The sequence below is a fragment of the Talpa europaea genome (assembly GCF_964194135.1).
Source record: "Talpa europaea genome assembly, chromosome: 14".
Taxonomy (NCBI): domain Eukaryota; kingdom Metazoa; phylum Chordata; class Mammalia; order Eulipotyphla; family Talpidae; genus Talpa; species Talpa europaea.
Genome location: NC_140082.1, coordinates 35306866 through 35333851, shown reverse-complemented (window position 1 = coordinate 35333851; position 26986 = coordinate 35306866). Strand labels below are relative to the sequence as shown.

The following is a 26986-nucleotide window of genomic DNA, read 5'->3' as shown; positions in this document are numbered from 1 at the left end:
AACAGATGATTAGTCTGCCGTTCGACAACTGTAAGAATCTATATTCAGCCTGAGAAAACTGTTTACAGATGTCCTCATTCACCTGAGGTATAATTATAGCATATACAGTAAGGCTGAACTATGAAGGAGAAAGGAGGTACCAGTAAAAACCATTCCTAACTACAATCTAAATTACTTGAAACAATCAGTAGAGCACCTAGTCCACTTGACAGAACATGCTTATTAAAATAGCTGCTATCAGCAAAATATCAAAGGCAACTTGCTCTAAACTAACGCTAGAATACATAAAAGAGCTCTAAGATATCTGTTGCATTGTGTTAATATAATTTGGGGTCTACTCACAGTGAAACCAGGTAAGAACAGTTTTACTCATCCAAATTTGACTCTTCATGTGCTGACTGAGCACACCTCTCTATTTCAGCATCTCTTTCCTAGCTTCAGTTTTAGCTGTACTAAAGGAAAGGATCATCTGGGTCATGGCCAGTACAATACTTACAAGCTCTCAAATGTAACACATCAATCAAGAGGGAACTGGTTTCCAGAGTTTGGCTTTATTTTGCAGTACAGAAATCATTTGGAGCCATTTTGACACGGATCACTGAAGTAGAGGCTCTGTCAAATCAATACTGCATTGCAGCTTGGTCCATTGAAGAAGCCACAACTGGGATATAAAAGAAGCTTCTACATTTTACCTGCTTTATGATAGGTTTCTTTCCCCATTTTGCTCATCAATTTTATTAAAACACCGCACACAGGCCTCCTCCAAAATGACTTCATTGTCAAGTTTGATTAGGATTTTAGACCCACACAAACCAAACTTGTAGCTGTGTCATGTGGGTATTTTCATAATACTTGACACAAAATGTAAGAGCATAGAGAAAAACTTAGGGAGGCTATCCCAAATTATGGAATTTTCAATTTAGAATTGCAACGTCAAGAGGACAGATGGCACACAAAATGTACTGATCCAGCTCTTGAGCAGCAAAAGCACGTAATTGCAAAGGCTGCACTGATTAAAAGATACAAATACTGTATCAAGTTCTCTATCAGTTTTGCGATGTTCCCCAAAACTGATCCTTCACTAAGGAAGAAAAAAAAAAGCCAGTATTGGTTAAACTGAACAGAATTATAATTATCAATTCTGAATAGCCACTCCATGAAACAAGTTAATACATGATATTAGAAAGGGGAGGAATATTTACTGGTACAGTGCTCCGCAATCTCAGTTTTGATTACAAAAGCAGGTCTTAGAATAGTGATTTCATGTAATATGCATTATTTGCCAAATTTTAACTTTGTCCTAATTAGATGAGAACATGTTCCGCTGTTACTCTTCTCCGTAGATGTCATTTTTCTTGCGTTTCATTTCCTCAAAGTCAAACTCTGAACCTGTCATTCTCTTGTAGATGTCTTTAATGTCATCACAGGTTGTCTCAAAATGAGTAGTAGCATCGTATGTGCGAGAAATGAAGATCTGGAAATAAAAATCACAAAGACTTAAGACTAGGGATATTTCCCAAGAGAGCCTAACATACCCTCCTTTTCAAATCAATCACCACACTTGCCTGGCTTTCTTTTCCCAAATCTTTTGGTACAAGGAGATCACTGATGCTGACAAATCTGGAGAAGGAAAAAAAAAAATTAAGTAAATTTGGCTGACCTTGCAACCACCCGCTTCTCTGCCCGAAGTTCAAAGCCCAAAGAACGAGTCTGGTAGAGATGATACCCACACAACAGCCATTGCTTTCACTTTTATGGGATTCACACCACCTCGGAGCCAAAATCAAAGGCCTTACTCTTGATTTTAGCTGATATAAATGAACACATCACTCACTTCTGTTCAATTGGTTCCAAGAGCTCCAAAGCTGGTCTGATTTCTTTCTCAGGTTCCTTGGTCTCCACAGTTGTACTCACTATGGCAATATACTTTCCCTGTGCTGCCACATTGTGTGCAGAGGAGATCATGCAGACATAGATATCTAGAAACAAATAATGCCAGTTCACTGTTAAGTTCTATAAATTTCAGGCATGTGTATGCTCAGGTTTCACCCAAATTTCAATGAGGTGTGAATTAAAGTTACTAGGAACACAGATAATAAGCACCAAAACTATAAAATACACTGAAGAAAACAACAGGTGAAATATGACATTGGCTTCAGATATACCTTTGGAGATTTGTATCCAATGGCAAGGGGCCCAATGGAGCATGGTGAGGATTACTGGGACAGTGGAGCGGGCATGGTATGAAAATATACATTGTATAACCCCCAAAGATAAAATAATATAAAACAACTTTACCTGAAAAACATAATTTGAAAAATAAAATTATTTGGAACAGTATTTTCTAAACTTGAATTCTTTATGGGGGCAAACAGGGTCCTTAAAGTATTCAAATATTTAGCAACTTTCAGCCTTCAGAGACTAAGTCTGTATAGCAGTAAACTGTTGGATTTGGAAATAAGATTTCACGTGCCAGCTCTGCCAGTTAAACAGGAAAGCTGGCAAGCCATATTATTGCTTATTTATTTATTTATATTTATGCAAGCACTCGGTACAGTCAAAAAGCACGGGAGGGTGAGAGAATTCACCAGAGCCAGAGCAGGGAGCAGAGCCGAAGTACACCGCTGAGGGGAGCAGCGGGCGGCAGAGGAGGTCTGCGCGCCATGCAGGACCCTCCAGTGGCCAGGGAGCAGCCGGGGATCGAACCAGCGCTGCAGAGGCTGCAGGCAGCTTCACAACCCAGCGCTCAACCACTGCACCACCAGGGAGGCCCTATACAGATAGCTCTTAACTGTTACTTAAAAGCTGGTAACTTTATAAAAAGGAGGATGGAAAAGCTAGTGGGTAAAAACTGATTAAACCAAAAATTAGGAGCTACAATTTTATTTAGCACTAAATCCTAATGTTAAAGCTGTTTTCTAGCATATAGCTAATATTGAATAGAAAGATTAGGCTAACAGTGACTTAAAAGCAGTGTTGTCATCAGCTCAAAAATACACTGGAATCATGTCAACTAGTAAGCATAAACCTCAGAGGCACGGAACACTGAACCTAGGAAAAACTGCTTATGTAATTATTTCACCCTCTTAAATTCTACAGGTGAGGAAACATCTCCAAAGCAGTGAATACAAGTCCAATGTAGGACTCTTAGGATAACTGGTCCATTTCGATGTAATGATTAGAATGTCCATGAGCTTAAAAGTGATCAATTGCACATTTTCTTTACTATATGTAAACTAAAGTTTCTTCACTATAATAGAGCAGATAAATTTGAGAATTTTGGGTAGAACACAAAACCTTATATCTAGCAAAATTCTACCAACATCTGCTGATCTTTAAACTCACCTGACTTTCGATTCACTTGGTTCTGTGGGATAATAATCTGGCAGGAGTTGGCATCATTGGTGTTCTTAATGGGGTGGCTAAGGACACAGATAACTCTGATCACCTGGCCCACTTTTTCTACCCGATCTTTTACATAGCTGGGATCACAGATGAGCTGCTTACAGCGAGCAATCTATACCAAAACATTAAAATAGTGTATGATAGTCAGAGTCCACAGTGTTTTTAGACAGTATGTTAATGCCATTTCCTTTTAATATAATCTTTCTAATTACAATTATTGAATTATAATCATTAAAATCAACTTTGCCAGTAACTCCTATAAATTCCCCTGTAACACAGATAAATTCTAAATCCTATTCAAATATTAGGAAAACAGTTCCATAATGTTCAGAAATATTATTTTAATATTGGGCAGACCAGGGTTCAAACCCTTGCTCTACCCAACCTCAAATGGTTAGATTAAATGAGTACTGAATATATTTTAAGGGCTGTCATTATTTGTGAATGTACTCAATAAAAAGTAAATGTTTGGGGGCCTCCCTGGTAGTGCAGTATCAGCACTGTGAGGCTATCAGCAGTCACTGAACCACAAGTTCGATCCCTGGCCACCCCCTCCCCACCTATGGCCTACATTCCAGCTCTTGTATGCATAAATAAATAATTCTTTGAAAAAAAAAATCTGTGTGATTTTTTATTTTAAAGATTTATTTTATTTTTCTTCTGCATACAAGAACGGGTGTAGGCCAGAGGTGCAGGGGGTGAGAGGACTCACCAAAGACAAGAGTGGGGAGCAAAACAGATGAATCCGCTGCAATACACTGCTAAGGGGAACACAACGGACAAATCAGGAGAGGTCTGCTACACCATATAGGTTAGCTCCCTGACCTAGAATCAAACTCAGGTCACAGCAGCAACAGCATGACAGTGCTGAGACTTAACCCCTGTACCACCAGGAAGGCCAAAGATCTGTGTTTTCAAATGAAGCACAGCCTCTTTATCTAATCCTTTATATAAATCAATGTACCAAGAAGAAATCATATAATCTGAAATCCACCATTAATATCCCTAACAAATTAAGTTCTTTCTGATTAACAGAAATGTCTTCATAAGAACACTATTTTTCCCTCTCTCCCTCAAAAACAAAAACACTTTTTTAATTAAAAAAGCTACTTACCTCTCCTTCAGATTTTACACCAATCACTTTTCCATCCTGCACAATGATTTCTTCAATTGGCTTATTCAGCATGTAAGTACCTCCATAAATAGCACTTAGCCTAGAAAAATTTTCAAATTACATTTAATAATTTATAAATGTTTCAACTATTAGTGTCCTCATTTACATATTAATGAGTTATAGGTAATACATATTTGCCCTATTTCCTTGAAGATGTTTTGTCTTTTAAAAAAAGATTTATTTATTTATGCATACAAGAACTGGGGAGTAGGCTAGAGGTGCGGGGGGTGAGAGAATTCACCAGAGATAAAGTGGGGAGCAGAACAGGTAGATCTACTATAATATACTGCTGAGGGGAGCAGCAGGCAAGAGAGGAGAGGCCTGCTGTGCCATGTGGGTTAGCTCCCTGGCCAGGGATCGAACTCATGCACAGTGGCTGGCGATAGCTTGATAGTGCTGAGACTTTATAACCCCTGCACCATCAGGGAGGCCCTCTTTTTTGTCTTTTGTAGTTACAAAACTGACAGAATCTTTTCCCCTCAGTTGTAATGTTAGTTTAAAAGTCATTAAAGCATCAATTTTAAGATTCAAAATCATGTAATTATGAATACCAAGCCCAAATGGAGGTATCTAGAACAACTTATATTGGTCTAATCCTCCTGCATATAGATAAGACCTAACAACCTGACCTAATTTTCTATAAAGGCACCAAGACATGTGGAAAAGGAAGTCTTTTCAACAAATTGTGAGAGAACAACTAAGTGTATGGGAAAAAAATAAACTTCAAAGTTCTACCTTGCTCCACACACCAACATTATTCAAGGTGAAACATATCTAAACACAAAGTTAAAACTATAAGGATTGAGGTAGGCACAGTTTCTTAATTTTTTTTTTAATATATTATTGAAGTTTAAGATTTCAGCTTATCAAAATGCAAGCTACAATCAGGGAGAAAATATTCACAATACATATTATCTGTCAAAAGACTGGCCACCAGGATGTATCAAGATCTACAAACCAAAAACAAAGACACCCAAACTTCAAAAATGTGCAAAATACATGAACACATCACAAAATCATGCAAATAACTGACAAGATATATAAAAGTTTATCAACATTAGTCCTCAGGAAATCCAAATTAAAACCCTAAGGAGGTAGCATTTCACACTTCCATGGACAGTTAAGTTTTTTTTTTTTTAAACTGACAACACAGTGTTGACAAGATGTGGCTAAAACTCGCAATACATTTCTGAGTGTGTAAAATGGTACACCCACTCTGGAAAATTGGCACATTCCTATTAAACACAACTTGCTGTTATTAATCAGCAATTCCACTCCTGGATATTTATGCCAAAAGTAAGCCAACCTATGTCCATAGAGACTAATACGCAAGTTTATGGTGGTTTCATTCATGATACCCCAAAAATGAAAACAACCTAGATTTTCACCCACAGGAAAATGATATATTTGCATAACTCATAACAGACCACTACTTTATGTTTAAAAAATGAACGTTCAGCATATGCGCCAACAAGGATGGCTATCAAAATACTGTTAAGCAAAAACCTGACACAAATGTATCTACATTATTTCTTTACTATTTATTTCAAAAACAAAAGTAATCTACAGTGGTAAAAGTTGCAAATGTAGTAGTGGTGATTATGAGATGATGTACAGGGAACTTCCCTGAAGTGAGGAAAATGTTATCTTGATTGGAGTTTGGCCAACATTTATCAAATTCATTTATCACTGTACATCTGTGGCTTTGCTGTATGTAAACTTTACAGCGATAAAAATAAAAACATTTCTCACAGATCTATCTTGTCTCATTATCCACAGCCATATCATATACTTCCATTAAAGACAAGGTTAGGAGCAATGGAGTTTTAGCAAATATATTAAACATGAATTCTGACCTTGCAAATCCTTGTGGCAGTTCTCCAAGACCATAAAGTGGATACAGGTATGGGCTTTTGCCGTATCTTGCCAAAGACTCACTGTAAAGTTTAATCCTATTAATGGTTTCGCAACATGGTTGATCTAAATAGCTGGAGAAAAGGAAATGTATATAGAAAAGAGCTTTAGTTTTTACTGTTGTTTCCACTTTATACTTTTTCTTGAAGAGATTTCAATTAACTACCTTAACATTCTACTTAAAAGGGTCTACAAGTAAAACCTCTTCTTTCATAGTTATACAGTTACATGGTTATATTGTTAGAATATCCACTTTCAAGAGCTGAGAAATTCCGTGAAAGTGCTAAGGAAAGTATTAATCTAAAAACCAAAACACTTACTCATCAGTTCTATAAAGTGCCAGGGCATGACCAGTAAAATCTATAACATCTTGGCCCAAGTCAAATTTCTTATACACATCTCTCATCGCAGTCTTCTGAGGATCAACACCCTCGAAAGTTCTAGGATCTTTTTCATCAAAATTGGCAATATACACCAGGAATTTTCTGAAGCGACGCTTTTCAAACAGCCCCATTAAGCCTAAAACATAATTGTTCAAAAAAGCACACTCACAATGGGAACCGTGTAAAAGAAAAGCATGAAAAGAAATTACTTTTTCAATGCAATTTACAATTTAAAATGGTAGTCTGGATAACATGATTTCTAGTTTCACAACACTTAAAAATGAACAATGACATTATAACTTCAGTTAAGTCTATTTTACAATAATTTTAATTTTTAACATAATTATAAACAGTACTTAAATACAATATGTCCAATTATACCTTATTATAGGTACAAGGTAAATGATTTGAAAAAACTATTACAAAAGGTATCCATCTGAATGTTGTTCTTTTGACAACTCTGATCTATACTCAGTCAACTGCCTAAAATTCTGAAAGCTCTTTTCTTTTTTGTATGCTGATACACTCTTGGTATTAAACAGAAAAGAAGCTTAGATACCAAGAACAAATGAACTCAAAATAAAATGCTGATTAGGCTACTAGTCACTTTAATGTAAAGTCCTAGATTATCAGTTTATCACTCTGCACACTATAAAAACAGATGAGGAAACAGCTATCACATTAAAAACCCTTAGCTCTTCCTACTACTAGTCCATATTTTTCCTAGTCCACAGCTGTTAAGGTGTGTTGAGGAAGCAGCTGGTTGTTAACAAGGAATTTAGCATATATGATGTAAAAGCCCACAAATGGAAACCATGAGCCCCCATGAATGTCCTAAGAAACCAGTATGACACTAACATCATTTGGAAATTTCTTTGGTGGACAGAGTAATCATGAACAAAAGGAAAAATTGTAGTTGATACAACCTTCAGATTTGATCATCAATACAATATTGGTGAGATGCATATTTACAAAAAAGCACACTCTCCTCCACTTAAGTGCCCTGAATGGATATCTTTATGTTATCAGTGAGGGAAATGCAACTGGTAAATTGCTTCAGTAGAATGTTACAACCAAAAAACTATCCAATGGAACTAAGATGACAAAATGAGTGAGCCTATGAGTCATGCTGGAACGGTATACAAAGGAGTAATATTTATTTCAGGAGAGATCAATAACAACAATTTCCCAAAAGAAGTTCATATACTTCAACCCTGGTACTGACAGATTCAGAAGGCACAGATGACCACAGTCATTGAGGGATGCACTGCATGTGTCCTGTGGGAGAAAGGCTTTGTATGTCACTGGTGGCAATTACTTCAAAAGAACAGAAATTATGATGCTGTCCTAAGCTGTGACTACTACTTACCCATTGTTGACCAGTGGACCACAATTGCTGCCATGTTGAGTACAGAGTGATGAAATTGTTATCTTTGAAAATAAAATCTACATGTTTTTTTTTGGGGGGTGGGGTGGGTCGTATTCCTGGAATAATCATTGTATGGTAGAGACGGTGCAGGCATATAATCCAAAGATAATGGATTAAGGTTTTGGATCTCTGAGAATCCCTTGATGGTATTAATTTAGTACTATATAATTTAGCATTACATACTAAATTTCTCCAACTAAAAACCCATACCACCATCAACTTCCAGAGTCTTTTCTTTCTGCACCTTAAAATAATCTCTATAACTAAGATGCTCTGGTAGTTCTACCTCTTAATAGTGTGTTATAGATCTCCTTTCTGCTGCCTTAAGTAGTTTATGTTAGGATCAATCGCAGTAATTGATATAAATATAGGAAAAAGACTTAATTGTTGCTATTTGTGCTGTCTGTTTATAACACATGTTAATAAGACCATTCTGGAAATGTAGTCCAGAGAAGTTGATGTTTAATATTAAAAAAAAAAAACCCAAGGTATGTCTATAAGATGTTTCTTCAGTATTTTGATACTATATACTGAGTGTAAGGTATTTGTCATCTTATAAAACCTAATAAACCAAGTTGAAGGTGGTTATAGTAAATGTATGACTGTGCTAACTAGGCATCAAAGTAAAAAATTTTCATCTTTGGCTATGATTTCATATAGTCATCATGACTATATGATTTCAAAGGGAGGCAGCCTGTTGAAACAGGAAATGATATAGACAAAAAGGTTGCTAATTCCCATTAGCTACCTCCCTCTTTCCATAAGTGTTTTGACTTATCTACCAACTTAACTGTCTGTGTGGGTATACTGAGAACATACAGTTCCTTAAACACGTAAGAGAAATAATAACTGAGATTCACCATTATTAATTAAAGCGAAAAAAAAAAAAAAGGCATGACAACTCTACTTATAAACAAGGTCTTGGGTTTTTTAGGTGTGTATATATACATAACACACACATCAAATACAAAAGTTCAAAAACTGAGAAGCCTGTGTAATGTAAAAATTTTAAAAACATCTAAAGAGCAGCTTCTATTAAAATGGCAACCAGGGCCTCCCCAGTGGTGCAGCGGTTGAGCGCTGGGTTGCGAAGCTGCTCGCAGCCTCTGCAGCGCTGGTTCAATCCCCTGCTGCTCCAATCCCCTGCTGCTCCCCAGCCACCAGAGGAAGGTCCCACATGGTGCGCAGACCTCTCCTGCTGCCCGCTGCTCCCCTCAGCAGTGTGCTTCGGTCCTTCTGCCTGCTCTGCTCCCCGCTCTGGCTCTGGTGAATTTTCTCACCCTCCTGCGCTTCTGACTGTACCCAGTGCTTGTATAAATAAAGAAAAGTAAATCTTCAAAAAAATAAATAAAATGGCAACCAGTGTGCACACAGTGAATGCACATATATAGAATCATACTACATTTAGACAGAATAAAAGTTTGAACCTTTGAGCAACTACAATATTATTTTGTCACATGACCAAATTTTATCTTCCCAAGCTATAATCTACATCTCTGCTACAGAAGTAAATTTACATATTATATGTATTCTGCATATTCTCAGTTCATAACGCTATTAAGCACAAAGTACAGTAGCTTTACCTGGCAAGCTGTATCTGATCAGTGAATTCAACTTCCAACTTTTACCATTTTTTGTATAATAAACAAGTATTTAATATTCATCCCCTCCAAAAAAAAAACCCCACAAATTGTTTTTATAAACTTGGAATTTATTTCAAATAAATCTGGAATAAATTTTGGAATTTATTTCCATGAAATAATTTATCTGGATTAAATTTACACTATCACAAGATTTAAAAGAATTTTTAGCCCATCATTAACTATCTTCAATTTAATTAACAGCCATTTTTTTCCTTCCCCAACAGCCTATCCTAACCTAGCCAAAATCTTAGAGGTACTTTATTTTATGGTTATTGTGTCTTTCAACATTTTTGCTCAGTATTTTCTCCACAAATGTTGAAAGACACAATAATCATAAAATAAAAAGTACCTTTAAGAATTCTGGTCAGGTTAGGATAGGCAAAAAGTAAATTAACAGAGTTAGAGAAAGTGCCAAAATGATTGAAATAAGGTTTTGAGGTGAGAAAACTTTCTACACTTATGCCAAAATAATTACTGGAGAATTACTGGCATTTTTCCTACTCTCATCCAAACCTTGCTCTCCTGTAAACTCCTAGGGCACTTAAAATAAAACTCATCTACCCTTTAGTTGTATAAATTTATCCTTCATCAACCTGCTTTACGTAACAACTAAACATCTTAAAGAACTAAAGGTCTTTTCTAGTAATGCTTGCTAATCAAAGAGAGGTTGGGATAGCAAAAAAAAAAAGTTACATTGATATAGTGATGTTCATTTAAACTCTTACTAAGCTTCAAAAATAAATAATTAAAATAAATTCCCAACTGCTAGTCAGTGTTTGGCACAAAATAGATATTTGATAAATATTAGCTGACTGCATGAGCAGATGAATGGTTAATATAAGGGAGCTTAGGTTTTAACTTTGAGATTCTTTTCATTGAAAAATCTTCATATTCTGAGAAAATGTAACAAAATAACTTACTAGATGCCAGGGCTTCTGCTTCAGTGGAAGGAACCTTGTAGATTTTTCCTCCCTTATAGACAAAACTCCCTTCAATCACTTTGAAATCCAGATAGCGGGTGACCTCTGTATAAAGCAGCATCTTAACCAGCTGACCTATAAAAATACCACATAATTTGAATAACTTAAATCCTCCAGTTCCTTCAAAAATTAGTAGAAATAAAAGTACATTTACTGATAATAATTACCTTGCAGTTTAACACTGTCCATTGAACCCTAAGTCTCGAAAGTTGTATTTTAAATGGGAAAATTAGAATGCAAACCAACTGCTCAGTTAAGAAGTATTTTTTAATTTCACAACTTCAAGGTTAATGATTTATCAACATGTTATACAATATTATTAGAAATATGAGGTTCAGGATTATGCTATTGCAAATGGGTTTGTTTCCTTAAGGTTCCTATTATTTCTCAAAGAAAGATAATTCACTGGCAAAATTTTTCAGCAATTTGGGCTTCTCAGTTTCAAATTTAATAAATTCATATTAACTAAACATTAATTTCTGGTAAAGACAAACCTGATGTACAACGAAAATATTATCAGCCTGCAAACCTTAGAAATGTAGGTATACTAAAAATAGCAAACTTCAAGAAACCAATTATTTCAAAGCTCATCTGAAAGGATAAATATACAGTCAAAAAAAAAAAAAAAACTTTGAAAATAAAATACAAAGTATGGAAAGTTTTTGCAGCCATATATTAAAGTATATGTACAATAATGTTAATTCACCAATTAGTGGAAAACAATAGAGATGATATATAGGAATATTATAAAAGTTCAAATTAGAGTGAAAAAGAGTGATTATTCATTTTGAAAAGTAAATTTCAATCACTACTTTTCAAACAGGCTAATAAAATAGATTTATATAGTAAAGCAGGTTCATGTGACAAATGAAATTAAGAAAAGTTGTGTTTACACAATTTACCTCAAAAGACTTCAGTTAATTAACTTTAAATTTTAGGGACAATTCAAATAAGACCTTTCCACTGAAGCACTCTCAGCATAAAAAGGGGGGAGAGGTATATGCTTTATTTTATGGAACATAAATATTTATACCAACAATTTAGTTTTTCAATGTCCTCTCATAAAAAAAAGTACAAATATCATGGCAATTTTAAAAGCCACCTAGTTCCTATAATTAAAAATGAGAAAAAAATAATATGAAGAAAACTTTCAAAGCCTATAAGCTAGAAAAACCTTATACGGCCTTTGAAGATTCAGTTAGCTAAGACTGTCACAAAATCAAAAAGACGAAAAAGGCAGTTACAAATGGTTTGCCTTTTTGTATGTATTGTTTCTTCAGAATCAATTACTAAGAAGTCATCTCCCTCTTCCCTTCATCCTTAACTTACTGACTTTACACCTCTAATGGAGCATTTATTTTTCTGACCCTCCCTTTCCATTGGCATTCAACAAAACCCATTCCCACATACCTCAAATAATACTGTTAAGATAAGTTTCTGCTTTTAAGTCTGATTCAACGTACTGTCACAAATTTAAGTTAGAATTCTTTACCATTAGCCATAAGGAACTTGGGAATTAAGTCAACATTCCAGTCTCTTCCTCTTCCCATTGATGCTGGTGGTGTTCCTGGTAGTTTAAATCTTTTATATAACTAAAATCAAAACAGAAGTTCCCACAATGTAACAAAATTCAACTTTCAATCATCATATTATATAACTGTTTTATGATAAGTGGTTTTGGTATAATAACTACACACCATTTTATCAGGTAAAATATCACTGAACATTTTGTTTTTAATCAGAATTTTTAGCAAAGTTCCAATACATATGTAAATTAAATACTAAACTAATGAATTCTAAAAAAATAATGCTGGGGTTTTTTTTATTAGCGGAAAAGCCAAGAACACACAAAAAAAACACAAAACAATCCGTCAATGTTGCAGATTTATCAAACACTGCTGATACACCCCACATTATTTGTAGAAATCATTTAACTCATTCTCCTCTGAATGAAAACAGAAGCTTAATTTTGCAAATCATTTATGTATAGTTAAAAATAAATTCTGGATTCTTCAAATCAGAAAAAAATTAAAATTAGCTTCAATTAAATAATAGTTGAGAGGTTCTAAATAAAAAAAAATGCAGTTTAAAATATGAGAGTATTCAACTCATCATCGCTATTATGATAGAACAGAATAAGCAAAGTTGGCATATACTCAATGAAACCTCCTAAAGTCCTTGAGATGTAGTCACCAAAAAAAGTGTGTGTGTGTGTGTGTGTGTGTGTGTGTGTGTGTGTACGTGCGTGTGGTGGGGAATAGAAGGGAAGGGAGGGAAAATGGGGGAAAGGAAGGTGTACATGTTCTTTAAGTACGAGGCAAGGCAGTACAGCAAAGAAAACTAAGCTTTAGAGTCAAATACCTAGGTTCAAAACCATCTCTTTGACTTAAACCCCATACTACTTGTTTTTTTGCTTTTATATTTTAAAGATTTATTTATTTATGCATACAAGAGCTGGGGTGCAGGCCAAAGGTGGGCATGGGGGAGAGGATCCATTAGTGACAGAATGGGGAATAGAACAGGAAGACTGACTGAAATACACTGCTAAGGGGAGCAGTGGGTTAAACACAAGAGGTGTGCTATGCCATGTGAGTCACTACCCTTGCTGGGGATCAAACTTGTGCTGCAGTGGCTATGGATAGCCTCATAGTGCTGACACTTAACCCCTTGTGCCACCAGGGAGGCCACCCACACTACTTTGTTATCAAAAAAATGAGGATAAAAAGATCTCTTTGAGTGACTGGAAGAATAAACTAGGTCATGTGGCAAAACACTGGAATTGTGCCTGGCATACATTAGCTCTTCATCAAAGGTAATCCTCTATACTCCCGTTCTTATCCTATTTTTTTTTTTTTTACACTTCATCTTAGCCAAAAGGCCGAAGAGCGATTAAAGATTTATTTATTTATGCATACAAAAACTGGGTTACAGGCCAGAGGTGTGGGGGTGAGAGGATTCACGAGAGACAGAATGGGAAGCAGAACAGGCAGATTGACTGACATACACTGCTGAAGGGGGCAGTGGGTGAGACAGGAGAGGTCTGCTGCACCATGTGGGTAGCTCCCTAGCTGGCTGGGGATAGAACTCCTGCTGCAGAGGCTGCAGATAGCTTCACAGTACTGTGCTTAACCCCCTGTGCCACCAGGGAGGCCTATTTTCTTATCCTATTAATTTAGAGAGAGAAACTGCTCTAAGTGGCAACAAAGGCCATAAGCTTCTACAAGTCGCAAACTAGGTCTCCTGAAAATTGTGATGCTATAGATAACCTAACTAATAAAATTAAAACCACCTATAAAGGGCCTCCCCGGTGGCGCAGCGGTTGAGCGCTGGGATGCAAAGCTGCCCGCGGCCTCTGCAGCGTTGGTTCAATCCCCGGCTGCTCCCCAGCCACTGGAGGAGGGTCCCACATGGCACGCAGACCTCTCCTGCCGCCCGCTGCTCCCCTCAGCAGTGTATTTCGGTCCTTCTGCCTGCTCTGCTCCCCGCTCTGGCTCTGGTGAATTCTCTCACCCTCCCGCGCTTCTGACTGTACCCAGTGCTTCTATGTATGTATGTATGTATGTATGTATAAATAAATAAATCAATCTTAAAAAAAAAACCTATAAAGAGAAATTTATTACTTACATCTTCCAGAGGTGTTATCGATGCACTTTCTCCCCCATAGTATGGATTTCTATCCATGTGAAGAACTTTCTTTCCATTCACTGACATTATGCCTGACAGGATACATTCCTACAGGGAAAACAGAAGTGTCTTTAAAAGAAGGAAAGTGCTACGGCATGCTTCAAACAGGCACTTTAAAGAAAGTGTCATTAAATATTCTTCTAATAAATAACACATACACGTATGTGCAAAATATGTGATGTAATTTAAGGAAAAAGCCCTAAAGCAACCAAGTGTGGTCTATGGAAGCCTGTGGGTCTCAAGGTTAAAACTAACTTTACTGCGTTAAGACATTATTTACTCTTTTCACTGTGTTGACATTTACATAGAAGGTGCAAGACCAATCATGTGGTGGCCAAACAAATTAAGGCATTAGAGCTCTCAACTACAGTAGACATTATACACTCATTGATTTAAAAAAAAAAAAAAGCCAGTTTCACTTAAGAATGTCCTTCATGAAGCACTAAACATTACCTCATTTTAAAAAATGAAAAATTTTAAGATGTCAAGGTGTGTAACACAGTGTGTTGCCCCCCCCAAAAGGTCAAAATTTTGAATAAAAATGTTGTGCCCACCACTGGCATGTCAGACCCCTAATACTTAAAGGACTTTCTTTTCAAACATCAACAATGATATTAATAAGCATGAATTTTTGATAATATATAATGAAATGTATCAATAACTCACAAGATTTACATTACTCAGTAATTCAGTATTTTCCTAATGATCAATGAATGATGCCATCAAATCACGCAGGGGGATAAAAGAGGAATTCAAAGTGCAGGCTAGATAATGGATTTTAATGTTACAGAGTATGAAATGTTCACGAATGTGGTTTCAGATTCCATACTTCAATTAATCATTAAAAAAAAAATCCTGCCACTTGTGTTTTGGCATAAATCAAAGAATAAACACAATAATCTGAAAGGCTATTAATATTCCCCCCCTTTCCAACTACCTATCTTTATGAGGCCTGACTTATTTTCATATACTTTAGCTAAAACAGTCTTTCAAGGCAGACATTGTAAGAGTTGTTCAGATGTAAAACAATGATACTCTGCTCATAATTTTTTGAAAAAGACAAAGGAAATTTCATGTAGCTTTATAAATCCGTGGTGTTTCTCAAATTTTCCAAGACTCCAGATTAAGAAGAATCTCATTCCCTTTCAAATCTGGCTTTGAAACTTTTATTTTAAAAATTCATACATATTTCATGTTTTTTTCTATAATATACCCATATTCATTTTAGTATTTTTATATGTTTTAAATTACTTGCTATCAGTCTCAAATCTTACTTTAGGAGGGTATATAGTTTCTTAGTTAGATCAAAACACGAAGTATATTAAAACTCCACAAGGCCCTCATGTCCTATTCCAGTCATCACAATTCCTCAAACTCCTAGCCAGTCTCTGACTTCTAAAGAGCAAAGATTTGTTTTTGAACTGAATGGAAATATGTCAGATACTTTTTGTTCAACATTATGCTTACAAGATTAATCCATGTTTTATATGTGGTCCATAATTTACTTAATTTCATTACTACAGAGGCTATAGAACAGGAGTCCCACAAAGCACCTAAATCAAATCCAATCTGTGGGCTATTTTTTGTAAAGGAAGTTTTACTGGTAAACACCCATGCCTAGCCATTCATTTACATATTGCCTATGACTGTTTTCACCATACCAGAGCAGCAATGTAGTTGTGACAGACTGTAGCATGCAAAACCTAAAATCTTCATTGTTTAGACCTTTACAGAAAGTTTATCTAAAGTTGCAAGCAGTGGATTTCAAAGTCTGCTTCCCAATTTGCTATCACATCTAAACCTGTTAGAAATATAAATTCTAAGCAGCTTCTCAAACTACAGTTTACATCCACATCACATGGAGGACTTCCTAATGCTGGGCCTCATCCTCAGAGATCCCAGAGTCAGCAAAGTCTGGATTGGGAGCTGTGAATTTGCATTTCTTAACAATTTGTGCTGATGCTGCTAGTACAGGACCAATTTCCAGAATCACTACTAAAGCAGTGCTGCTCAAACTTCATTAAAGCTAAGAATCATCTGGGTATCATGTTAAACTATATACTTCAATTCAATATATCTGGGATGAAGCCTAATCTGCATTTCTAGTTAAGTTCTCAAGTGTTGCAAAGCAGCTGACCCGTAGACCACTCTAGACAACAAAGCTGTAGAGGATCATGGAACAAATTTGCTACATGAATATACTACAATCTACTTATCCATTCTACTATCCATGGACAGACTATCTGGACAGTCTCTTTGACTAATACAAATAATACTTTGAAAACATTCAAAATGTCTTTTGTGTATGTTGGATGCACATCAAGAGGCGTACAAGTATGTTCACCTTCAGCAGATACTGCCAAAGAGGTCTCCAAATGGTTGTACCAATTTATACTTTCGTCAGCAGGGTATGGAAGTTGCTGTTGTTTCAAATCCTTTCCCAATACTTGTATTGTCTTTTTAAATTTTAGTCATTCTAGTTAGGATGTGGTTTAATTTGCATTTCCGGACAACTAGTGAGGCTGAGCATTTTTTTTAATAGTTTACTGATAAATTTATGGTAACTTCTTTTGATAATATTCAAATTATCTGCCCATTTTTACAATGGTGCTTTTCTTACTGTTATATTAAAAATTCTTTTTTAAAATATTTTATTTTATATAATTCTTACATCATTTTTCATTTTTGCACAATGTATGCATTTTCATTTTGGTTATATTCCCCATACAATTGCACCCCCCCCTTATTTTGACCCTAGTCCTTCCTCTCCCCGCTCCTGCCCCTCCCCCGCTTGTGTGTCTGATTTTGATTTTTACTTTGTATTAATTAGTCTTTTTCCTGGTCCCTTATTTAGGTTTTCTAAATTCCTGCTATGAGTGAGACCATCCGGTATTTTTCTTTTTCTTTCTCACTTATTTCGCTGAGCATGATCCCTTCTAGCTCCATTCATGTTGCTGCTAACTGCATGTGTTTATGTTTTTTTGATTGCTGAGTAATATTCCATGGTGTATATGTACCACATCTTCTTGATCCAGTCATCTATTTTTGGGCATTTGGGTTGTTTCCATAGCTTAGCTATTGTAAATAGTGCTGCTATAAACATAGGGGTGCAGGTGCCCTTTGGAATTAATGTGGAATTGCTGGATCATATGGAAACTCTATGTTTAGTAGGTCCAGAAATCTCCACACAGCTCTCCATAGTGGTTGGACCAGTTTGCACTCCCACCAACAGTATAGGAGAGTTCCTTTTTCTCCACACCCTCGCCAACATTTGTTGTTGCTTGTTTTTTTAATATGTGCCATTTTCACTGGTGTAAGATGGTATCTCATTTGTAGTTTTGATTTGCATTTCCCTTATTGCAAGTGACATTGAACATTTTTTCATATGCCTGTTGGCCATTTGCATTTTCTCCTTGGAGAAGTTTCTTTTTAGCTCTTCTGCCCATTTTTTGACTGGATTATTTACTTTGTTTTTTTTAGTCTCATCAGCTCTTTGTAGATTTTTGTGATCAGCCCTTTATCATTAGTGTTGTGTGCAAAAATTTTCTCCCAGTAGGTGGGGTTTCTCTTTGTTTTTGTTATTGTCTCTTTTGCTGTGCAGAAGCTCTTTAATTTGATGTAGTCCCAGCTGTTTGGCCCATATTAAAAATTCTTTATAGGACCTCCCTGGTGGTGCAGCAGGTTGAGCCCAGTGCTTTGAAGCTGTCTGCAGCCTCTGCAGCGCGGGTTCAATTCCTGGCCGGCCAGGGAGAGACCCACATGGCTAAGCAGACCTCTCCTGTCTCCCCACTGCTCCCCTCAGCAATGCTTTCAGTCCGTCTGCCTGTTCTGCTCCCCGCTCCATCTCCTGTGAATCCTCTTACCCTCCCGTGCCTCCGGCCTGCGCCCCAGCTCTTGTATAAATAAATCTTAAAAAAAAAAAATTCTTTATATATTCCAGATATGTAAAAGACCTTTCTGGTTATTATGTATTACAAATATCTTCCATTTGGTAGCTTGTCTTTTCAATTCCTCAATGTTGTCTTGAAAAACACAACTGAAATACAAAGTTCAACTCTAATCAAAAGCAACTCACTTGTTCTAAACAAGTTCTTTTGGTATGACTTGGTAGCTTAATTTTTGGTTCTGGAAATGCTCAAAAATAATTACATGTAGATTAATGGTAATTGCCCATAAAGGATCACAATAGTTACAGTTAGCTTAAATAACTAAAATTGGGCATGTTACTATTCCAGTTGAGTCTTTTAATTAGGTGCTATGAGGGGAAATAGAGGCAACTGCAGATTACAATGTGAGTCAAAACATTTAATTTACCAAAAAGTATTTCAAACCAAATGTTTCCCTACTACCTCTACATGCTAAAATATGACTATAATCTGATCCTTATTCTACTGGGCCAGAATGCTTATGGCTAATTGAAAATACCAACTGCCTGCAAGATATTTATATCTTCCAAAGATATTTGTACATACTGGTCCAATAATCACTACTATGGTTAATAGAAAGTCCTTGTCTACAGAACTCAACGTAGGAATGGCAAGGATTTTCAAAAAGCAAAACCAAGAGGCAATTTATAGTTCAGTATTTTAAAATCAAGTACAAAAACTCATCTTTGAAATCACAAAATTTTAAAAGGGGGGAAGTATGTCCGGGATGTATAACAATTTCATTGAAGATATAATGCTGAGAATAATCTGGTTAGACTGAAGTACACATTTCTATTCATAACTCCTTACTAGAATAATGTAGAACAGAACAACAAAAATACCTTGAGACCCACGAAAAGCTACTGTGCTTAACTTTAGATGCTATTTCTAAGATTCATGAGTTTACTTACAACCAAGCCCAACATTAACTATAAATAGCGAACTAGACTATCAGAAGCTATATATACAAGCTGAAATCAAAGAAAAGTGAAAGTTAACCGTCTAACAACAAGGAAGAGGGATGAGCAGGAATAAAAAGTAAATTAACAAAGAACTCACAATGCTGAGCAGACTGAGATCATAATCTAAAGAAGGTTAAAGTTCCTACAAAGCTTACTGGGTTGCAATGGCTTCATTATATTACAGCACAGCACAATAATTAATCTTCATGATGTGAAATTTTAGTTATCAAGTAAACTATGTGCCTTAGTTTATTGAAGAAGCTGGGACATCATTTGGAAAGGCTTTTATCCAAAAGTTGTAGTTCTTTAAAGGGTAATACTCAATTCCCTAGAAAATTCAATTATGTGAACTATACCATTTCTTCTGGACAAAAAAATGAAGATATTGTGCCAATTTAAACCAAATTGTTTTATGCCTTCTCCACTGAAGCCTCTATTAGTATTTGTAGATTAATATTACCTTACTTCAGATGTAACAACTTATACAATGACAACCTTAGGCAACAAAGATAAACTCCTTACACTTTCTTTTAAAAGTAACAAGTTAATAGCACTAAAAGCACTTGGCACACTGGCATCATGTAATATCTGGTACCATAAATGCCATGCCTGCTGTGAGGTATTTATAAGCCCCAAATTAAGAAAATTAAATGGTATCTTCACTCCAAATACTCAAAGTGAATTCTACCTTGTGGGTTTTTAGCTTTAGTAGTTTCTTAATTTAAATTTAAATAATATACGTCCTTGTGTATCTAAATATTAGTGTAAAAGGGCCTCCCCTGGTGGCGCAGCAGTTGAGCGCTGGGTTGCAAGGCTAGGCTGCCCACAGCCTCTGCAGCGCCAGTTTGATCCCAGGCCACCAGGGAGGAGCCCACAAAATAAATAAATGAATGAATGAATGAATGAATGAATGAATGAATGAATGAATGAATGAATTAGTATGCAAGATTTGAAACTATCAAAATCATCCTGTCACTACTACTGTCTTCTCAAAGAACATCTCACAAAACAATCTAAGCAGACTGATAAGGATTAAAGTTATCACAACTATGTAATGACAGCAGAAATTGGTGTGATTTCTAGTTATGCAATCATCACTCATCCAAAAGGTCACAATTCATACAAATGAAAATTTAAAGTGCATTCTATTAACTTGGTTTCAATACTCTTTTTTTAAGTCTGTGCCATCTTTGATAAAAGTGATGCTTCTGAAGTAACATAGTATGTAGCTCTCTGCATGATGATGGATTTGCACTCTTCTGTCCATTTTTAACTTACCTTATTCAAGAGCAAATATGAAATGTCAGGAGTAACCTCAGAATAACAGTGGAAGGAACTGGCTCTTACAATATGCTGGCAGCAACAGTGCCCATTCCAATGGACAAAATCCACCACAAACTACTAAACCCAATCAGAATCCCAATTAGGCTCTTCATATATAGTACAAATTTAAAAACAAACAAAAAACCTGCAGTAGTAGCTAGGTCTATTCATTTGGATATCCAAGAGTCTTCAAACTCACCATCAAAAAAGAAATTCATCTGAATCCCTCATATTCGAAATGACCCAGTAGCTTTCTGAGTAATTAAGCTCATCTATTTGGTATTTTTTCCTATGGAGTCACATATCTTTTTGTGGACTGATCAAACACAATGAAGCATTTATAAATTGGTTTTCTCCAAAAAATCACCATATTTCACTATAAATAGAAAAATGGCCAGCCAGAGAAATGCTATTTTAATTCTTAACAGCTTTTACCTAAAAAAAAATTAGTGAAATCAACGTTCAAAGGTTTTCTCTTGTGTAGAGAAATCTTAAAATAGTTATTTTGGGTGTTACCTGGAATGAGTATTAATTTGATCCCAAATGAAGAATACAATCCAACAAATCTGAAGTGATGGTTTACATTAAGTGACTCTGGACTTTGAGGTCAGGTTTTTACATAGAATACACAAGATTTATAACAGTGTTTATCTTTTTACGATGAACCCCCCCCCCCAACAAAAACCCGGGCAATATAAATGGTGCACTCTTCAAATGGAATTCTTTTGCAAGATGAGATTTCATTTTCTTTAAGAAAGCACAAAGAGAATTAATTACCAGACACAATACCTGCCTACATCATCTGCACAGCATTATTTAAAGATCTCTTTAGAAGACAGGTACCCAGAAAAAAATTAATTTACCACATTAGGAACACCATGCATTCACATGATGACTGTATTCTTTATGTAGTTATCGATTTATCTTCCAACTCCCTGAAGAGAGTACAGTGCTAGAGAACCTAGCTTATAGCGCTGCATCGCCCATCCATCTCTTAGGGGAAAGCATCCAGAAGAGACAATAGACGCAAGGAGCAGACCAAACAAAAGAAAATGACAGAAAAGGTCAAATGAGAAAGCAGTTGGCAGAAAACTTCTGAGAAAACTCACTTCCAGCTCGACAGATGCTCAACAAAGCGGGAGGGTGGTTAACAGATACGGGCAAATAATCTCACTTGGAGTGGCAGAGGGCGATTAAATTCTCCTATTTCCCCAAAAATCTCAAACGAACTCTCTTAACAATTACAAAACAGTGCCTGTCCCCTAACTCGTCACCAAAACGTCTCCTCGGTTTTGGTCGCCAAAGCTGACTCCAGCGGCTGTTGGCTAAATAGGAAATGCAACTCTGAGTACTTCCACCCTCCCCCATCCCGCCTGGGGCCTTCTCGGTTTCCGAAGGAGGTGGAGGACATCCGTACCCCACAGTACGGAATTTAAAATTTTTTTTCCTTTTCCTTAGCAAAGTGAAACTCTCATTCACCACCACCACCTGCTTCAGTTCTTCGTGACGATTCGTCAATTCCCTGGCCGGGTTTCCACCTCCCGCTGCTTCCTGCCACATTCACAGACGGCGCCCTCCAACCTCGCCGAGGCTGCGGGCGGCGCGCCCCAGCACGCCGGTCCCCGCCGCAGCCCGGCCTCCGGGGCGCGCGCCCACCCCGCGCCCCACCCCCGCGCCCGCTCCCCTCGGAACAAAACCCGGAACCGCGAAGAAACTGTCTCCACCGGGAAACGCTCCGAAGCGCAGCTCCGGGGCCGGGCACCCGCCCGCAACTCGGCGGCCGCTCCGGGGGGCCCGGCCTCTGGCGGCGCCGGGGCGCAAAGGGTGGACGCGGGAGGAGCAAGAGGGGGGGGCACCCGCGGTTGGCCCCCCCCACCCCGGAACCCCAGTCCCTCCAGCCCTCCCTCCCCGCAGCCCCCCGGCCCCCGGCCCGCCCCGGCCCGCGCGCTCTCCTCGCTCCTCGGCCGGCGCCCGGAACTCACCGTCAGGCCGGTGCCCAGCACAATCACGTCGTACTCCTCATTCATGGCGGGCAGGGCGCGGACCGAAGCCCAGAGAAGAAAGAGAAAGACCAGGGAGTCTAGGGGCCAGGAGTTACACAGCCACCCGGAGGAGGCGGAGGAAGCGCCGAGGCTGGTCTCCGGGCCTGAAGGAAAAGGGAAGCCGGGAGGAGAGGTAAAACAGCTGAGCAGGGAGGCCGGCCGCCACCTCAGACGGAAAGCGAAGAGCCGGGCCGGCGGGGGAGGAAGGGCAGGGAGTGAAGGCAGAGGCGGGCGGCGACCCGGGCCTCCGCAGGGGGGCGGGGCTTAGAGAAGGCGCTCGGAGGGCCGTCGATCACGCCTTTCGCGCACTTTCATTGGCTGCGTCTCCTCCACCGCCCCACTTTCTTCCTGTCCCAGCTATCGCGAGAAGAAGGTGGCCAGTGTCCATCTTAAGTTCCGGTTCTGCGAGGGGTCCGCTGCCACGGTGGTTGAGGGCGGAGCGGCGGGCGGGTCTGGAGGGCTGGGGGGCGAGCGTTTCGGCGGACGGAGAACTGCTGTCAAGTTCGTTTCTCCCGTTGCCGAAAGGGAACCGATGTCCCTGTGCCCTGCCGCCGCCCTTGGGGACTTTGAGCCTGTGGCGGCCACGTGGACCGGAACGGCTGGCGGCGGGTGCGGGCGGGTGCGGCGCGTGGAACGCGGCTGCAGCCTCTGGGCCCCGCGACCTCCCTCCGTCCCGCCAAGTTACGTAACGTGGCCTGACCCCCCCTTTTTCTGCTGCCGGGGGGCAGGCCATGGTCGCGTGCGAGCCCCTCACCACCTCTGCGGTCTTCGTGTTTGCAACTCTTAAAATGTTTTCTTTCTGTTCTGTTTTCTGATGTAAATGGACCAACACAGGTTCAGAAATCACAGGGTTTATCCTGTTTTCCACCCTGTTATTTTTGTTTGGTTGCAGCCTTAGGAAATTTAGAAAATAAAACATCTCTTTTTGAAAGTTGGGGGGGGGGGCGAAGATGGCCGCGCCCGGCAGTTTCCGGGCTTTACCGGCAAGTTTGATGCTTCGGTACCTCTCTGGTCAGGGTGTTGGCCAAGTTGTGAGGCCACCTGTTCAGAGAGATGGTGTCTGTGGTCGCTGTGCCACTGCACTTTATTCTGCTGCATCTGAACAGTAAACGGGAACAAGTAGAAAAGGAGTTGAAATGTAGCACAACTCTTGAAGGAACCGAAAATGGCTATTTCTATTCTGAACCCCCAACATGAAGGATCTAATTAAAGTGAAAAATTTAAATGCTGTAACAACAAAAAAGGCTTTCTCCCTTTAAGTCCAACCTGATAAATTTTCTGGCCGAAAATGATTTCGCTGAATAATCGCTCTGGAGTCTTTTCTGCCATGAGTGTCCACTATCTGCACAGTTCTCTCTACATCTCCTTTAGATGGTGCCCCTTTTCCAAAATTAAAAACCTCGAAGAACTTCCTAAGTAAAAACCAAGTGTTGACATTAGAAGTTATGACTGATCCATCAAACATAGGTGGAAGGATTGTCTATAATGGAGAGAAATATATTAATATTTCTGTAAAAATCAAGATTAAGAAGCTGAGGGAGGCCATGCAGGAGATTATCTGAAAGTGTCAGTTTTCTGCCATTGCAAATTCTAGCCTTGGAGCAGTAATAAAAATGCTTCCTGAACAGGAAAAAAAAGTAACTCAGCAAAAATAAAGGGGAACATGAGTTTTGATTTGGATGCTGATCTGCACCTATGGAGAACTGTAACTTAAACCTTATAAATATAGTTGCTGACCCGTATATGAAAAGGTTTAGGCCACCAGTGTAGACAAAATGATCCCTGTTTGTTTTTCTCTGCCCTCCCCCAACACACCTTTTCTTAGGATTCTCTTTGGAATCTCCAGCTTTAGGTGAAGACAGGTGTAAGCAGAGTCTAGTGTTCTCAGTCAGAGTAGATCCTATAGAAACCTTCTTGACAAGTGATTTTGCTAAGGATGCTGTCAACTAATGTTTTCAGCCTGTGCTAGGTCTGCATACTCAGCAGACAAGAGTTGCTATTTCCTTCAAGATTTTCTCTCAAATATAGCTGGATAAGAGCTATTCAAAGCACATCTTGGCAGGCTGACTTCCTTCCTATTTAAATAATTAAGAGTCAGGAAAGACTGTAACCATTTTTACAGTGTTCCCCCATAAGAGTTTAAGTTATATTGGACAATGGATCCTTTTTGAGGAGAGGGAAGAGAAAGCAGTTTTAATTGACATAAAATTTTAATGCATTAGTGACCAAATTAATTTTTAAAAGTCGATGGAAATCAAGTGCAAAGTTTACTAGAGCACTCAGCTAATTATTTGAGTGGATGTAATGAATTTTCTTTTGGCCTAACAAATGATACCCCCAATGGGAAGGTCCTGCTGCTACTCTCCAAGTAATCAGGATTCATGTTATAATTATATATACTTAAACTACAGACATTGATTTCTTACAGTTCTGTAGAGATCTAAGTACTTAAACTACAGACATTGATTTCTTACAGTTCTGTAGAGATCTGAGAAGATCTAATATTCTAGGAAGATCAAGGTTCTTGATCTGCAGATTCTGCATGTGGTGCTGCTCACTTCTGAGTTCACACTTTTTCTGTGTCCTTATAGGATCTCTATTGCTTTTGTAATGTTAGCTATTTTTTGAAATGACATGTAATATTGACCCTTTTTAAAAAAAAAAACATAGCAATAACAATAAAGAGCATCTTTCTCATTGCCAGCAGCCTCTGAATATTGAAGAGGACTTTACGCATATCAGATGAATTGTTATGTGCTAAGTGAAGGATATTTTATCAATTTTCAGTTGGAGTTATGAAGAAACGTAAAGACATTGGATGAAAGAATTGAAGGCTAGTAAATCTCCTCACGTATTCTAGTTCCTGATGGAGTAAAAATTAAGATTTGGGGGAAGTGGGTAGTTGGTGGAGATGAGTAGAAAGCAGCATCAATCTTGAAAACATTTCAAATCTTTGTACATAGCAAGAGTCCCATGAGTGTTTGTTATACTTGGGTAACTGGAAATAGTTGTTAATGTGTTTCTACCAAGACTCCCCTTGCATTTTGCAAAGAAGAGAATAAGTCTAAGGAAAAAAGTAACACTTAGTCCAGGCCGTCTTTCTCTGCCCTGATCCACTACATCAGTTTCTCAACCAGCTTCCTCACTCCTGACTTTTTAAAATGTGAATCATATTGTTCTACCTATCTTTTACATTTAGAACCATATATAATCCCTTACATTTGGATTGCACTATCGAGAATCATTTAATCTGCCCTCTGAGTAACTCTCCAAGTTGATACACTTTTTTTAAAAAAGATTTATTTACACATACAAGAGCTGGGGTACAGGCCAGAGATGCGGGGAGAGGGGGTGGCCGGTGAGAGGATCCACCAGAGACAGAGTGGGAAACAGAGCAGGCAGACTGACTGACATACGCTGCTGAGGGGAGCAGCGGGCGAGACAGGAGGGGGCTGCTTCGCCATGTACGTTTCTCCCTGGCCGGCCAGGGATCGAACTCGTGCTGCGGAGGCGGTGGATTGCCTCATAGTGCGGTGCTCAACCCCTTGCACTACCAGGGAGGCCCTGATATACTTCTTGCTCACAGTACTCCAGACACCCTACTATTTCAGTTCCTAGAATTTGATCAAACTTTTACCCACCAAGGGCCTCTGCACTCTTGCTGGTCCTATAGCCACCCACCCTTACTTCCCTTCTTGCACCTCTTCTCATAGCAGTTCTTTCCACTTCCTTAAACTCTTCAGTTTAAAAAATCTTCCCAAGCTGTCGCAGCCTCTGCAGTGCCATTTCGATCCCCACCGACCTCAGAGCAATCCACATGGTGAGCAGACCTCTCCTGTCTCGCCCGCTGCTCCCCTCAGCAGTCTATTTCGTCAATCTGCCTGTTCTGTTCCCTGCTCTGTCTCTGGTGAATTCTTTCACCCTCCCGCGCATCTGGCCCATACCCTGGTTCTTGTATAAATAAAATCTTTTAAAAATAAATAAATAAAATAAAAAATCTTCCCAGACCACCTTATCTAAAGTAGGTCCCACTCAACTTTTTTCCTCTACCAACACCTTGCTTATTTCTTTCATAGCATTTTATCGAATTGGTAATTTTCTGTACTCATTTACTGTCTGCT

General features: G+C 38.4%; 1 protein-coding gene across 1 annotated transcript; it reads right to left on the bottom strand.

The window, feature by feature from the left end:
* Positions 1 to 1327: 1327 nt before the first annotated feature.
* Positions 1328 to 22850, bottom strand: GDI2 (GDP dissociation inhibitor 2; the record flags this gene model as incomplete). The annotated part of the gene is made up of 11 exons (XM_084254342.1): positions 1328 to 1474; positions 1566 to 1620; positions 1835 to 1979; positions 3346 to 3517; positions 4520 to 4619; positions 6436 to 6567; positions 6814 to 7012; positions 10869 to 11003; positions 12421 to 12520; positions 14553 to 14660; positions 22806 to 22850. The coding sequence occupies 11 exons, from the start codon at positions 22848 to 22850 to the stop codon at positions 1328 to 1330; spliced, it is 1338 nt and encodes a 445-aa protein (XP_084110468.1).
* Positions 22851 to 26986: the final 4136 nt, after the last annotated feature.